Genomic DNA, 15899 nt, shown 5'->3' with positions numbered 1-15899 from the left:
CGTAGATATGAACCTGGAAGAAGATAGGATAAAAGACACCCCTTTAGCGACAGCGGAAGAGACGTTGTACGTAGATGGTTCACGCAAGTATATAGATGGGCTGCCCCGAACGGGGTGGGCGGTGGTTAATGGCGAATTAAAAACCGTAGAGTCAGGACGGATTGATGGAGGCCTATCGCCCCAAGTGGCAGAGCTAGTGGCTCTCACCAGGGCACTAGAGTTGTCAGAGAATAAAATCGTGAACACTTACACAGATAGTAGGTATGCCTTTGGGGTGGTCCATGATTTATATGACTGCATGGGGTAGGAGGGGATTCATTACTACGGGAGGCAATCCCATAAAACACCAGCTGAGGATAGAAGCCCTCCTAGAAGCTAGCGACAAACCCCAACAGGTAGCAGTAATTAAGATTAAGGCACATCAGAGGGAACCGGACCGGACTAGCCCAGACTGGTTAAATCACCAGGGGAACCAGGCTGCGGACCAAGCAGCACAAAGGGTGCTAGAGCAAGAAAGGATCGAAGAAGTACCAATAGCCGCTGTGAGCAGCTCCGAGGATGAGATAAGTATTGACGAACTCCATGAGGACACCCCCGACGTCGAAAAAGGTACGTGGGAAGAACAAGGTGCAAAGCGGGGAAGCGATAATGTCTGGCGAAAGGATAACAGGGTAATGGCCCCCAAGTGCATTCAAAATACGCTATTAGAACTCCACCATGGGCTTGTACACTCAGGGAGAGAAGCGATGATGGGAAGCCTCAGCAAAGAATGGTGGTGGAAGGGGATGGGAAGAGATATCGCGAGATACTGCCATCGATGTATCACCTGTGCGCAGTATAACCCCGGGCGACCCATAAAAGTCAAAATGGGACATCAACCAAGGCCGCGAGGGCCCTGGGAGCATATACAAATAGACTTCACAGGTCCCCTTCCACCGTCACATGGCAAAACATACTGCCTCGTGGTCATAGACCAATTCACCTGCTGGGTAGAGGCTTTCCCCACGTGAAATTGCACCGCTTTGACGGTTGCCAGAGTCTTAGCTGAAGAAGTAATCCCCAGGTGGGGAATACCAATTCAAATGGACTCTGATCAAGGTACCCACTTTACCGGGAGTGTCATAAAAACGGTATGCCAATTAATGGGAATTAAACAAAAATTCCACATCCCATACCACCCTCAAAGTTCGGGCATGGTGGAATGAATGAACCGAACCCTTAAAAATGCATTAGCAAAGGCAATGCAGACGCCGGGGAAAACCTGGACTGAAGTATTGCCCATTATCCTAATGAAGCTGCGAGCCACTGAAAACCGAACGACAGGCTTGACCTCTTATGAATTGATGACAGGAAGGGCGATGCAATTGCCAGAAGGCATCATAACAGGTGGGGCCGATGTAGGCCCTTTAAAAGATAGACTAAAATGATACATTCTGGAACTTAGCACTCAATTAAAGGAGATGCGAAAGAATGTCCGCGATAATCAGGAGGACAAGGATCGGGCACAAGAGCTCACAATGACGGCTTATGTTCCCTCAGCGGGTAGTAAAGTCATGGTGAAAACTCTGCCCAGCAAACCAGGGTTTGCCCCAAAATGGAGTGGGCCATATGAAATCATAATCAGTGGGGATACCTGTGCCTGTCTAGACATAAGGGGTAAAGGAGTATGGAAGCATTGGACACAATTGAAAGTATATAAAGACAACTGACTGGCTACTTTCTGAATCTGTTTTACAGGTGATCTGCATACCCTTTGCCATAAAATTCCTGTAAAGACTGGACTGTAGTGATATATTAATCATGTTTAGAGTATTATGGGTAATGGTGTTATTTCATATTGTCACGGGAAGCGCGGTACCCCATTTACGTAAAGAGAGAGGATTTCGTGTAAATACCTTTCTGTATATGTCATATGTCTATGCGAAAAAAATGGGCCAAAGCTCCTGCTGGGTGTGCGCCCATGTGCCCACCCATACGGGGGGAGGAATCCCATTAAGACCTATCCCCTTTAAGGTAGAGGAGATGGTAGGGTGGTTATTATACTCTAATACCACCTGGAATAAGGAGGATACCATACAAACCCAAAATAGCTTGAATCCAGATCAGCTGGAACATGAGTGGAAACAGGCAGGGTATAACCCCACGAACTTTAAAGGATGGTTTCATCCCCAGTACGATAATCGAAGGTATCCAGAAGAGCTATTAGTCAGCACAGGGGGAAAACTAAACAATGCAGAGGGGGAAGTCTGCTTGGTAAACTATGACGAGACAGGGTTAGTGGTTGGATGGAGTAAGTGCAAGTATAATTACACTTTAACCAAAACCAGTACTAAACCACCAGGTGCCCTAGAATGGCCCCACGTGGGAACGTTTAATTTATCCGAAGTGCTAAACCGGACTAGCAATCTACCCTGGAGGGGAATACCTGGGATCATGTACCAACTTTGGAACAAATTTGAGGCCTATAATAATACCTATTTCATTTGCGGATATAAGGCGTATCCATGGCTTCCACGAACCTGGACTGGGTCATGCTATATAGGATACATAGTACCATACATCCATTATTTATCCTCCCTGACCCACCACTACGGGTACCAGTCGTTATGGCAACCAGCCAAGCGTGTTAAGAGAGCTATTACAGAAACCGAAAGATTCTGGGCTATAGCATTCCCCTGGTACGGAACAGGAAAAATAGCAAGGGAATCCATAAACATGGCAGCAGTGCTCGAACAAATAGCCAACGATACGGCTGAGTCCCTGAGAGAAATGAGTGCTGAAATGGTGGCGATCCGGACCACCGCCTTACAGAATAGGATAGCCCTAGATTATCTGTTGGCGGCGCAAGGAGGCACCTGTGCCCTGATCGGGACAGACTGCTGTACATATGTCCCAGATAGCTCCGAGAATATCACGAGCCTAGCAAATCATATCCAAGAAGAAATAAAGAAGCTCCATCAACCCACAAGCACAGGGTGACTTGATTGGTTGCTAGGGAAAACCGGGTGGGGAGCGTGGATGATGCAAGGGATAATAATAATAGTTGTAATTTGTATGTTGATGTGTTGTGCGCTGAGCCTTATGAAGTTGTGTTGCCAAACTGCTATGAAAACCATGATGCCGATCGCCTCTATCGAGGAGGAACACACCAACCTGCTACCAAGGGACGAAGAACACCAATACGACACTGTCGAAGGAACAACCGAACCCCCGGACATAAGCCAGTGGCTGTGAGCACCGACGAAAGGGGGACCGAGGATGGTCATCTGGGAGCAAATGAATCATGCTCCAGGACCAAGAGGAGGGATTGTTAGAATAAAATTTTGCTGGACAAGATTGCTGGACAAGATTTTGCTGGAAAAGACACAAACAACAAATTCGCTGACTGGGACTAATTGAATCACTGCACAGTGAGATATGCCACGCTTACGCATGGCTGGAACAAAGTTTGTCTCGTGTCCTGACTGGGACTAATTGGATCACTGAGGACTAACAAGGTTCACTGGTATCCTATCATCGAACTAATCACTTGTATCCTATTATCGAACTAATCACATTCCGCTGGGGAACAAGACGGAACGAAGACCTGAAGAGGCAGAATTGGCAACACAAGTGAGTAAACTCCTGACTGGAGGAAAATAACGATATGCGCTAATAAACGAATTGATTGGATGAATGTAAATGATCTAAAACCAACTTCTTGGAATTGTATATAAGCTCGGCACGTACTACAATCGGGGAGAAGGTGCTCTCGCAGACCGCGTGGTTGCAGACTCTTCTCCCAGAGCTCTGTCATTTAATAAAGTTGTCTCTCTTACTCAAAGTCTAGTTTCCGAGGAATCATTTTCCCTACAACATTACCATCATCCCTTTAATTCCCTGTGCTTCTATTTTCCGAGTAAGTCTCTTATGTGGTACTTTATCAAATGCCTTTTGAAAGTCCATATATACAACATCTACTGCACTACCTTCATCAACCCTCTGTTACTTCATCAAAGAACTCAATCAGTTTAGTCAGACATAATTTACTTCTAACAAATCCATACTGGCTGCCCCTTATTAACTCATGCTTCTCCAAGTGAGAATTAATTTTGTCCTTGGCAATGGTCTCTAGTTGTTCACCCACCACTGACATTAGACTGATTGGCCTGTAGTTACCAGGTTTATCTCTCCCCTTTTTTAAACAGGGTGTAACATTTGCAATCCTCCAGTCCTCTGGCACCACTCCCATATGTCTGAGGGAGATTGAAAGATTGTGGTCGGGGCTTCTGCTATCTCCACCCTAGCTTCCCTCAGCAATCTAGGATGCATCGCATCTGGACTGGATGACATCTTAACTTTGAGTGATGACAACTTATTTAGCACCTCCTTTCTATCCATTTTTATCTAATTTCTCTACTCCCCCCTCCTCTACTGCGACATTAACTTCATCCTCTTGTGAAGACAGATGCTAAGTACTCATTCAGTACCTCAGCCACACCCTCTGCCTCCGTATGATGAGTTCCTATTTGGTCTCTAATCAGCCCCACCATTCCTTTAACTATCCTTTTACTTTTCATATGTTTATAGAAGATTTTTGGGTTCTCTTTTATGTTACCTGCTAATCTTTTCTCATATTGTTTCTTTGCCCTTATATCCTGTTTCATTATCCCCCGCACTCTCTGTATTCTCCTGGTTTTTGACTGTATTCTGTACCTGACATTTGTCATAAACCTCCTTTCTCTGTTTTATTCTAACCTCGATATCCTTCTCATCCAGGGAGCTCTAGTTTTGGATGCCCTATCTTTCCTCCTTATGGGAATATGCTTGGTTTGTACCTGAACTATCTCAGCCTTGGTCATTCACTGTTTTCCTGGACAATCTTTGTTTCCAGTCCACCTGTGCTCAATCCCTTCTCACATCACTGAAATTGGCTCTCTTCCAGCTGGGTATTTTCGCCATTGATTTTTCTTTGTCCCTTTCCATAACTACTTTAAACCTACTGATATTGTGATCACTGTTAACCAGAACCCTCCTGCCCCAGAACCGATGAGACCCTTTAAATGTTCTGACTGTGTAAAGAGGTTTCAGAGTTCATCCAACCTGCTGAGTCACCAGCGAGTTCACACAGATCCTCAAAGACAGGAAGATGTTTTAGAAAGGCTGGTGACACTAAAAGTTCGCAGCCATCTCAGAGTAGTGACCCTTTAATTACAATGTTGCAGAACAAGGAGAATCACTGTCCCTTTAACTACCACAAATCCCTGTGTGGAGGAGAGGGGGAGATACAGTCTGTCCCAGTAACTGTCGCAGAACACAATTAACGACCCTGTCCCATAAGGGCTTGACCCTCCCCCACTCCCTGCTTTTCCTCAAGTGTCTCATCCTTAAAATTCTCATCCTTGTTTTCAAATCCCTCCGTGGGCTTGCCCCTCTCTATCCCTGTAATTTCTTTCAGCCCCTACAACCTTCCGAGATATCTGCGCTTCTCTAATTCCGGCCTCTTGAGCATCCCCGATTTTAATTGCTCCAGCATTGGTGGCCGTGCCTTCAGTTGCCTGGGCCCTAAGCTCTGGAATTCCTTCCCTAAACTTCTCCATCTCTCTACCTCTCTCTCCTTCATTAAGATGCTCCTTAAAACCGACCTCTTTGACCAAGCTTTTGGTCATCTGCCCGAATATCTTCTTATGTGTCTCGGTGTCAAATTTTGTTTTATAACGATCCTGTGAAGAACCTTGGGACGTTTTACGACATTAAAGGTGCTTTATAAATACAAGTGGTTGTTGTTGTTTCCTGAAACTAATAATAAATTCCCCAGAGGGAAAAAAACTTGTCCTTTTACTCCCAAATATTAGAAAGTTTGTTCCACAGAAGCACGAGGTTTATCTGCTTTTATTGATGAATTTAAAAAGTCTATATTAAAACCTGAGCCAGTGTGTTGCGAGACAAAGAGCCTTGTGTCCAATAAGGGGAATAAAGGCCCACAGCCTACCCGGGCCCCGAACAAGGGACTGAAGAAACTCGCTGCCCTGCGGACCAGACAATCAGCCGGCGCTAGTCCCGCCCCTCGGGCTCCCCGATTGGTTGGAGGACCTGCCACCGGCTCGCTCCTCCAGTCCCGCCCTGCTCGCTCCCTATTGGTCGGAAGCTCCCGTCAATCAGGCCTGGGCCCGGGTCACGAGACATGAGGCGTTGACGTCAATGAGGCCCGGGTCACGTGACGCTGAAGAAGTCTGACCCGCTCCGCGAGGCTGAATCCGCTCCGGTCGCTTCCCGGGATTCTCGGACTCCCAGGTTTTTGTTTACCGTCATTTATTTTTCCGTCTTTCTCCGCTCGTCCGTCTAGCTGAGAAAACTCGCTTTCCGCCGGTAATTCCGACTCTTCAACCGTAAACAACCGTTACCCAGAGTATCGCCCCCGAGCATGCCCACTAGCACCTGGTCCTGGGACTCTGCTGCCCCTGAGCATGCCCACTAGCAGCTGGTCCTGGGACTCTGGGCCCTTGAGCATGCCCACTAGCAGCTGGTCCTGGGACTCTGCTGCCCCTGAGCATGCCCACTAGCAGCTGGTCCTGGGACTCTGCCCCTGAGCATGCCCACTAGCAGCTGGTCCTGGGATTCTGCCCCTGAGCATGCGCACTAGCAGCTGGTCCTGGGACTCTGCCCCTGAGCATGCCCACCAGCAGCTGGTCCTGGGACTCTGTCCCTGAGCATGCCCACTAGCAGCTGGTCCTGGGACTCTGCCCCTGAGCATGCCCACTAGCAGCTGGTCCTGGGATTCTGCCCCTGAGCATGCCCACTAGCAGCTGGTCCTGGGACTCTGCCCCCTGAGCATGCCCACTAGCAGCTGGTCCTGGGACTCTGCTTCCCCTGAGCATGCCCACTAGCAGCTGGTCCTGGGACTCTGCTTCCCCTGAGCATGCCCACTAGCAGCTGGTCCTGGGACTCTGCTTCCCCTGAGCATGCCCACTAGCAGCTGGTCCTGGGACTCTGCTTCCCCTGAGCATGCCCACTAGCAGCTGGTCCTGGGACTCTGCTACCATTGAGCATGCCCACTAGCAGCTGGTCCTGGGACTCTGCTTCCCCTGAGCATGCCCACTAGCAGCTGGTCCTGGGACTCTGCTTCCCCTGAGCATGCTCACGAGCAGCTGGTCCTGGGACTCTGCTGCCCCTGAGCATGTGCACTAGAAGCTGGTCCTGGGACTCTGGGCCCCTGAGCATGCCCACTAGCAGCTGGTTCTGGGACTCTGCTGCCCCCTGAGCATGCCCACTAGCAGCTGGTTCTGGGACTCTGCCCCTGAGCATGCCCACTAGCAGCTGGTCCTGGGACTCTGGGCCCCCTGAGCATGTGCACCAGCAGCTGGTCCTGGACTCTGCTCCCCCTGAGCATGCCCACTAGCAGCTGGTCCTGGGACTCTGCCCCTGAGCATGCCCACTAGCAGCTGGTCCTGGGACTCTACTAACCTTGAGCATGCCCACTAGCAGCTGGTCCTGGGACTTTGCTGCCCCTGAGCATGCCCACTTGCAGCTGGTCCTGGGACTCTGCCCCTGAGCATGCCCACTAGCAGCTGGTCCTGGGACTCTGCCCCTGAGCATGCCCACTAGCAGCTGGTCCTGGGACTCTGCCCCCTGAGCATGCCCACTAGCAGCTGGTCCTGGGACTCTAGCCCCCTGAGCATGCCCACTAGCAGCTGGTCCTGGGACTCTGCTTCCCCTGAGCATGCCCACTAGCAGCTGGTCCTGGGACTCTGCTTCCCCTGAGCATGCCCACTAGCAGCTGGTCCTGGGACTCTGCTTCCCCTGAGCATGCCCACTAGCAGCTGGTCCTGGGACTCTGCTTCCCCTGAGCATGCCCACTAGCAGCTGGTCCTGGGACTCTGCTTCCCCTGAGCATGCCCACTAGCAGCTGGTCCTGGGACTCTGCTGCCCCTGAGCATGCCCAGTAGCAGCTGGTCCTGGGACTCTGGGCCCCTGAGCATGCCCACTAGCAGCTGGTTCTGGGACTCTGCTGCCCCTGAGCATGCCCACTAGCAGCTGGTTCTGGCACTCCGCTGCCCCTGAGCATGCGCACTAGCAGCTGGTCCTGGGACTCCGCTGCCCCTGAGCATGCCCACTGGCAGCTGGTCCTGGGACTCTGCTTCCCCTGAGCATGCCCACTAGCAGCTGGTTCTGGGACTCTGCTTCCCCTGAGCATGCTCACTAGCAGCTGGTCCTGGGACTCTGGGCCCCTGAGCATGTGCACCAGCAGCTGGTCCTGGACTCTGCTCCCCCTGAGCATGCCCACTAGCAGCTGGTCCTGGGACTCTGCCCCTGAGCATGCCCACTAGCAGCTGGTCCTGGGACTCTGCTTCACCTGAGCATGCCCACTAGCAGCTGCTCCTGGGACTCTGGGCCCCTGAGCATGCCCACTAGCAGCTGGTCCTGGGACTCTGCTACCCCTGAGCATGCCCACTAGCAGCTGGTCCTGGGACTCTGCTACCATTGAGCATGCCCACTAGCAGCTGGTCCTGGGACTCTGCTACCCCTGAGCATGCCCACTAGCAGCTGGTCCTGGGACTCTGCTGCCCCTGAGCATGCCCACTAGCAGCTGGTCCTTGGACTCTGCTGCCCCTGAGCATGCCCAGTAGCAGCTGGTCCTGGGACTCTGGGCCCCTGAGCATGCCCACTAGCAGCTGGTCCTTGGACTCTGCTGCCCCTGAGCATGCCCACTAGCAGCTGGTCCTGGGACTCTGCTGCCCCTGAGCATGCCCACTAGCAGCTGGTCCTTGGACTCTGCTGCCCCTGAGCATGCCCACTAGCAGCTGGTCCTGGGACTCCGCTGCCCCTGAGCATGCCCACTAGCAGCTGGTCCTGGGACTCTGCTGCCCCTGAGCATGCCCAGTAGCAGCTGGTCCTGGGACTCTGCTGCCCTGAGCATGCCCAGTAGCAGCTGGTCCTGGGACTCTGCTTCACCTGAGCATGCCCACTAGCAGCTGCTCCTGGGACTCTGTTGCCCCTGAGCATGCACACTAGCAGCTGGTCCTGGGACTCTGCTGCCCCTGAGCATGCCCACTAGCAGCTGGTCCTGGGACTCTGCTGCCCTGAGCATGCCCACTAGCAGCTGGTCCTGGGACTCTGCTACCCCTGAGCATGCACACTAGCAGCTGGTCCTGGGACTCTGCTGCCCCTGAGCATGCCCACTAGCAGCTGGTTCTGGGACTCCGCTGCCCCTGAGCATGCACACTAGCAGCTGGTCCTGGGACTCTGCTGCCCCTGAGCATGCCCACTAACAGCTGGTCCTGGGACTCTGCTGCCCCTGAGCATGCCCACTAGCAGCTGGTCCTGGGACTCGGGGCCCCTGAGCATGCCCACTCGTAGCTGGTCCTGGGACTCTGCTGCCCCTGAGCATGCCCACTAGTAGCTGGTCCTGGGACTCTGGGCCCTGAGCATGCCCACTAGCAGCTGGTCCTGGGACTCTGCCCCTGAGCATGCCCACTAGCAGCTGGTCCTGGGACTCTGCCCCTGAGCATGCCCACTAGCAGCTGGTCCTGGGACTCTGCTGCCCCTGAGCATGCGCGTTCTAAACCCCAACAAGAGCAGCGCATGCGGACTTTGAGGTGCCCAGAGAGGAATCTGTCATTTGCCTTTGATCAATAACCCTAATGGTCTTGAGGACCTCCATCAGGCTGGCCCTCATCCTTCGCTGCTTCAGTGCAAAAAAAAAAAAGCCCCAAACTTCTCCAATCTCTGTTACTAACTGCTCTTTGGAACAGAGGACACTGAGGGAGACTTGATTTGCAGTGTATAAAATTATGAGGGGCCTGGATAGAGTGGGTAGGAGGGACCTATTTTCCTTAGCAACGAGGTCAATAACCAGGGTCCATAGATTTATAGTAATTGGTAGAAGGATTACAGGAGAGTTGAGGAGAACTTTTTTCACTCAGAGGGTGGTCGGGGTCTGGAACTTTCTGCCTGAAAGGGTGGTGGAGGCAGAAACCCTCATCTCAGTTAAAAAGTACTTGGATATGCACATGAAGTGCGGTAACCTGCAGGGCTACGGACCAAGAGCTGGAAAGTGAGATTAGGCTGGAAAGCTGTTTTTCGGCCGGCTCGGGCACGATGGGCCGAATGGCCTCCTTCTGTGCCCTACATTTCTGTGATTCTATGATAACCCCTCCATTGCTAGACAGTCTGGGTCAAAATGGAGTGAAAAAGAGAAACAAAGAACTTAAAGAAAGAAAAGAAAGACTTGCATTTATATAGCACCTTTCACAACCATCGGACGTCCAAAGCTTTACAGCCAATGAAGTGGAGTCACTGTTGTAATGTAGGAAAAACAGCAGCCAATTTGCGCTCAGCAACATCCCACAAACAGCAATTCCAAAATTCTATAGATTAAGGAACAGTTCCTGCAGATTGGAGGGTGGCAAATGTAACTCCACTATTAGCCTAACATCAGTAGTAGAGAAAATGCTAGACTCGATTATAAAGGATGTGATAACACGACACTTAGAAAATTTCAATGGGATTAGACAGTCAACATGGATTTATGAAAGGGAAATCAAGTTTGACAAACCTACTGGAGTTTTTTGAGGATGTAACTGGTAGAAGGGAGAACCAGTGGATGTGGTGTATTTGGATTTTCAGAAGGCCTTTGATAAAGTCCCACATAAGAGGTTAGTGTGCAAAATTAAAGCTCATGGGATTGGGGGTAATATACTGGCATGGATTGAAAATTGGTTAACAGACAGGAAACAGAGAGTAGGAATAAATGGGTCTTTTTCGGGGTGGCAGGCGGTGACTAGTGGGGTACCACAGGGATCAGTGCTTGGGCCCCAGCTATTCACAATATATATCAATGATTTGGATGAGGGAACCAAATGTAATATTTCCAAGTTTGCTGACGACACGAAACTAGGTGGGATTGTGAGTTGTGAGGAGGAAGCAAAAAGGGTTCAAGGCGATTTAGACAAGTTGAGTGAGTGGGCAAATACATGGCAGATGCAGTATAATGTGGATAAATGTGAAGTTATCCACTTCGGTAGAAAAAACAGAAAGGCAGAGTATTATTTAAATGGTGATAGATTGGGAAATGTTGATGTACAAAAGGACCTGGGTGTCCTTGTACACCAGTCACTGAAAGCAAACATGCAGGTGCAGGGCTGCCTTGAGGATGAGTTCATTGAGTGCATTAGGGATGGGTTTCTTGAGCAGTATGTAACTGAACCGACCAGGGGTCAAGCAACCTTGGATCTGGTCCTGTGCAACGAGAGAGGATTAATTAAAAATGTCCTAGTAAAGGATCCCCTTGGAATGAGTGACCATAACATGGTTGAATTCCATATTCAATTAGAGGGTGAGAAGGTTGGATCTCAAGCAAGCGTGCTAAGCTTGAATAAAGGAGACTATGAAGTTATGAGAGCGGAATTGAGTAGAGTGGATTGGGAAAATAAATTAAAGGGTAAGACGATACATGATCAGTGGTGTACATTTAAGGAGTTATTTTACAACTTCCAAAAAAAATATATTCCACTGAGAAGAAAAGGGTGTAAAAGAAAAGACAGCCATCCGTGGCTAAGTAAAGAAATTAAGGATAGTATTCGACTAAAAACAAGGGCATATAAGGTAGCCAAATCTAGTGGGAGGATAGAGGATTGGGAAAACTTTAAAAGACAGAAAAAATAACAAAAAGATTGATTAAGAAAGGGAAGATAGATTATGAAAGTAAATTAGCAAAAAATATAAAAACAGATAGTAAGAGTTTTTATAGTTATATAAAAAGAAAAAGGGTGGCTAAAGTAAATGTTGGTCCCTTAGAGGATGAGACCGGGAAATTAATGGTGGGAAATATGGAGATGGCAAAAACACAATGATTATTTTGTATCAGTCTTTACAGTAGAGGACACTAAGAATATCCCAACACTGGACAAACAGGGGGCTATAGGGGGGGAGGAGCTAAACACGATCAAAATCACTAAGGAAGTGGTACTCGGTAAAATAATGGGACTCAAGGCGGATAAATCACCTGGACCTGATGGCTTACATCCTAGGGTCTTGAGGGAAGTGGCGGCAGGGATTGTGGATGCATTGGTAATAATTTTCCAAAACTCCCTGGACTCAGCAAAGGTCCCAGCAGACTGGAAAACTGCTAATGGAGCACCCTTATTTAAAAAGGGCAGTAGACAGAAGGCTGGAAACTATAGACCGGTTAGCCTAACATCTGTGGTAGGTAAAATTTTGGAGTCCATTATTAAGGAGACAGTAACAGGACATTTGGATAATCATAATTTAATAGGACAAAGTCAGCATGGTTTTATGAAGGGGAAGTCATGTTTGACAAATTTGCTGGAGTTCTTTGAGGAAGTAACATATAGGGTGGATAAAGGGGAACCAGTGGACGTAGTGTATTTAGACTTCCAAAAGGCATTTGACAAGGTGCCACACAAAAGATTATTGCTTAAGATAAAAAATCACGGGATTGGGGGTAATATTCTGGCATGGATAGAGGATTGGCTATCTAACAGAAGGCAGAGAGTTGGGATAAATGGTTCATTCTCAGACTGGCAATCAGTAACTAGTGGTGTTCCGCAGGGGTCAGTGCTGGGTCCCCAACTCTTTACAATCTATATTAACGATTTGGAGGAGGGGACCGAGTGTAACATATCAAAGTTTGCAGATGATACTAAGATGGGAGGAAAAGTAGTGAGTGAGGAGGACATAAAAAACCTGCAAGGAGACATAGACAGGCTAAGATTTGGCAGATGGAATACAATACTGGAAAGTGTGAGGTTATGCACTTTGGCAGGAAAAATCATAGAGCAAGTTATTATCTTAATGGCAAGAAACTGGAAAGTACTGAAGTACAAAGGGATCTGGGGGTCCTGGTGCACGAAACTCAAAAGGTTAGTATGCAGGTGCAGCAAGTGATTAAGAAGGCCAATGGAATGTTGGCTTTCATTGCTAGGGGGATAGAATATAAAAATAGGGAGGTATTGCTTCAGTTGTACAAGGTATTGGTGAGACCGCACCTGGAATACTGCATACAGTTTTGGTGTCCATACTTAAGAAAAGACATACTTGCTCTCGAGTCAGTACAAAGAAGGTTTACTCGGTTAATCCCGGGGATGAGGGGATGGACATATGAGGAGAGGTTGAGTAGATTGGGACTCTACTCATTGGAGTTCAGAAGAATGAGAGGCGATCTTATTGAAACATATGAGATTGTGAAGGGGTTGGATCGGGTGGATGCGGGGAGGATGTTACCGATGATGGGTGAAACTAGAACTAGGGGGCATAGTCTTAGAATAAGGGGCTGCTCTTTCAAAACTGAGATGAGGAGGAACTACTTCACTCAGAGGGTGGTAGGTCCATGGAATATGCTGCCCCAAAAAGCTGTAGAAGCTACATCATTACATAAATTTAAAACAGAAATAGACAGTTTCCTAGAAGTAAAGGGAATTAAGGGTTACGGGGAGCGGGCAGGAATTTGGACATGAGTCTAGGTTCGGATCGGACATGGCCCTGTGGGTAGCGGAGCGGGCCCAGGGGCCGTGTAGCCTGATCCTGCTCCTATTTCGTGTGTCTAATTCTGTTAGATTCAGGAGATGGTTCTGTGATAGTAGATTGGCGGTTAGGATCAGATCAGCCATGATCTTATTAAATGGCGGAGCAGGCTCGAGGGGCCGATTGGCCTACTCCTGCTCCTATTTCTTATGTTCTTATGTTCTAGCAAGCGGTTAGGAAGGCAAATGGTATGTTGGCCTTCATTGCAAGAGGATTTGAGTACAGGAGCAAGGATGTCTTACTACAGTTATACAGGGCCTTGGTGAGACCACACCTGGAGTACTGTGTGCAGTTTTGGTCTCCTTACCTAAGAAAGGATATACTTGCCATAGAGGGAGTGCAGCGAAGGTTCACCAGACTGATTCCTGGGATGGCAGGACTGTCGTATGAGGAGAGATTTGGTCGACTAGGTCAGCATTCACTAGAGTTTAGAAAAATGAGAGGGGATCTCATTGAAACGTATAAAATTCTGACAGGGCTAGACAGACTGGAGGATGTTTCCCCTGGCTGGGGGTCTAGAACGAGGGGTCACAGTCTCAGGATACGGGGTAGGACATTTAGGACTGAGATGAGGAGAAATTTCTTCACTCAGAGGGCGGTGAACCTGTGGAATTCTCTACCACAGAAGGAGATAGATAGATTTCTAGACACAAAAGGCATCAAGGGGTATGGGGAGAGAGCGGGAATATGATATTGAGGTAGAGGATCAGCCATGATCATACTGAATGGCGGAGCAGGCTCAAAGGGCCGAATGGCCTACTGCTGCTCCTATTTTTCTGTTTTCTATGCAATGTGATGATGACTAGATAATCTGTTTTTTAGTGATGTTGATTGGGGGATAGATATTGGCCAGGACACCGGGGATAATTCCCCTAATCTTCTTCGAAATAGTGCCATGGGATCATTTACATCCACCCGAGAGAGCAGACGAGGTGTCGGTTTAACGTCTCACCTGAAAGACGGCACCTCCGACAGTGCAGCACTCCCTCAGCACTGCACTGGAGTGTCAGCCTGGATTTTTGCTCGCAAGTCTCTGGAGTGGGACTTGAACCCACAACCTCTGACTCAGGGGCGAGGGTGCATTTATTCGCCGCCCTTCACGACCCCAGGATGCTCAAAGCACTTCACGGCCAATTCATTGATTTTGAATTGCTGTCACTGTTGTAATGTAGGGAAAGGCGCCAGCCAATTTATACTCGGGGACCCTCCGTTATTCCTTCCCCTGGCTTCCCTCAGAATCCTCGGATGGAAACCATCATGTCCCTGGGATTTGTCCCCCCTCCGTTTGAGGAACGTCTTCAGTCCCGTATCTTGTAGCTTTTAAAAGCTCTTTAGAATAATTTGTCTGTGACGACACTGTTGTGGAGTATTTTAAACCAACACTCGACACAAGGTTTTAGATCGATAGTCAAGTTGTCTTTATTGCACCGGTGGGGAAACAGTCTGCTCTGTCTTAGCCAGACCTTTCCAAATTGGTACAGCAAACACTACATTTTTATACATTACAATACACATGGCCATCTCATGCACAATTCATTCCTGCCACCCGATTGGATCCCGGCCCATATGCATCTTCACTGATTGGTGGCCTATGCTGCGTTACATTAAAGCACCGCCTTTATTATCGGCCGTTATCCCACAAGCTGTTGTTGCACCTCTGACCTCTGTTTATGCCAGATGGGTCTCATCAACATTGTACTTCTGACTCATTGTCCTCCTTTCCTGCCTCTCTCGGCCTCTTTCATTGTTTTACTTTCCTGCCAGAACAGAACTTACATCCTCTTAGGTCTCTTATGGTTTCCACATCCGACTATGTTATCAACTTAGAAAAGCTTACTACTGCAAAAAGCCCATTAGATTATTGTCTTTATTACACCGTTCAGTGAAACTGCCAGCGCTGCCAGTTTAACTCTTTCCCCACTGCAATCCCCCCTTTTGGTACTTGGCCCTTGCCCAAGTTAAACCGCATGTATAAGTATCGCTGTGCCTCCTGCTCCATGCGGTGATCAGGCGCTGGTTCGGGAGGCCCTGCATACCCATCATGTTTAGAGCAAACTTGTGTTTTCCGTCTCACTTTAGCTCTTTGTTTGGTCCGTTTCTTTTTACAAGTGCTGCATGCTGCTATTCCTCATCCTATAGCCATGACTAACTGTACTATCACTAATATATGAGAAATGATGCGGATCCATGGGTGTATGTTGACATTCATTCCCCACTCCCACAGCTCTCATACCACGGGACTTCCTGTAGCTCTGCCTCTATGTCCCTTTCTAATTCCCCAAGATTGCTTTGCAACACTATGTATTGTTTCACCATCTTACTTAAATCCTCTTTCATTTCTTGCAGATCCTCTTGCAGGCCGGGTATTGGGGCCCTGA

General features: G+C 48.9%; 1 protein-coding gene across 1 annotated transcript in view; it reads left to right on the top strand.

Annotated features, from left to right (window-relative positions):
- The window catches only part of LOC147118878 (uncharacterized), a 50069-nt gene extending 34170 nt beyond the window's left edge, over positions 1-15899 (top strand). The window contains exon 3 of the mRNA XM_085983987.1: positions 15868-15899. Coding sequence (XP_085840113.1) covers positions 15868-15899 — 32 coding nt within the window. The remainder of the gene's footprint in view (positions 1-15867) is intronic.

The sequence above is a fragment of the Somniosus microcephalus genome, chromosome 4 (assembly GCF_052327205.1).
Source record: "Somniosus microcephalus isolate GS21.2 chromosome 4, FLI_Smic_1.0, whole genome shotgun sequence".
Classification (NCBI taxonomy): domain Eukaryota; kingdom Metazoa; phylum Chordata; class Chondrichthyes; order Squaliformes; family Somniosidae; genus Somniosus; species Somniosus microcephalus.
Note: the sequence above shows the minus strand (reverse complement) of the source record. Positions and strands in the feature narration are given on the sequence as shown.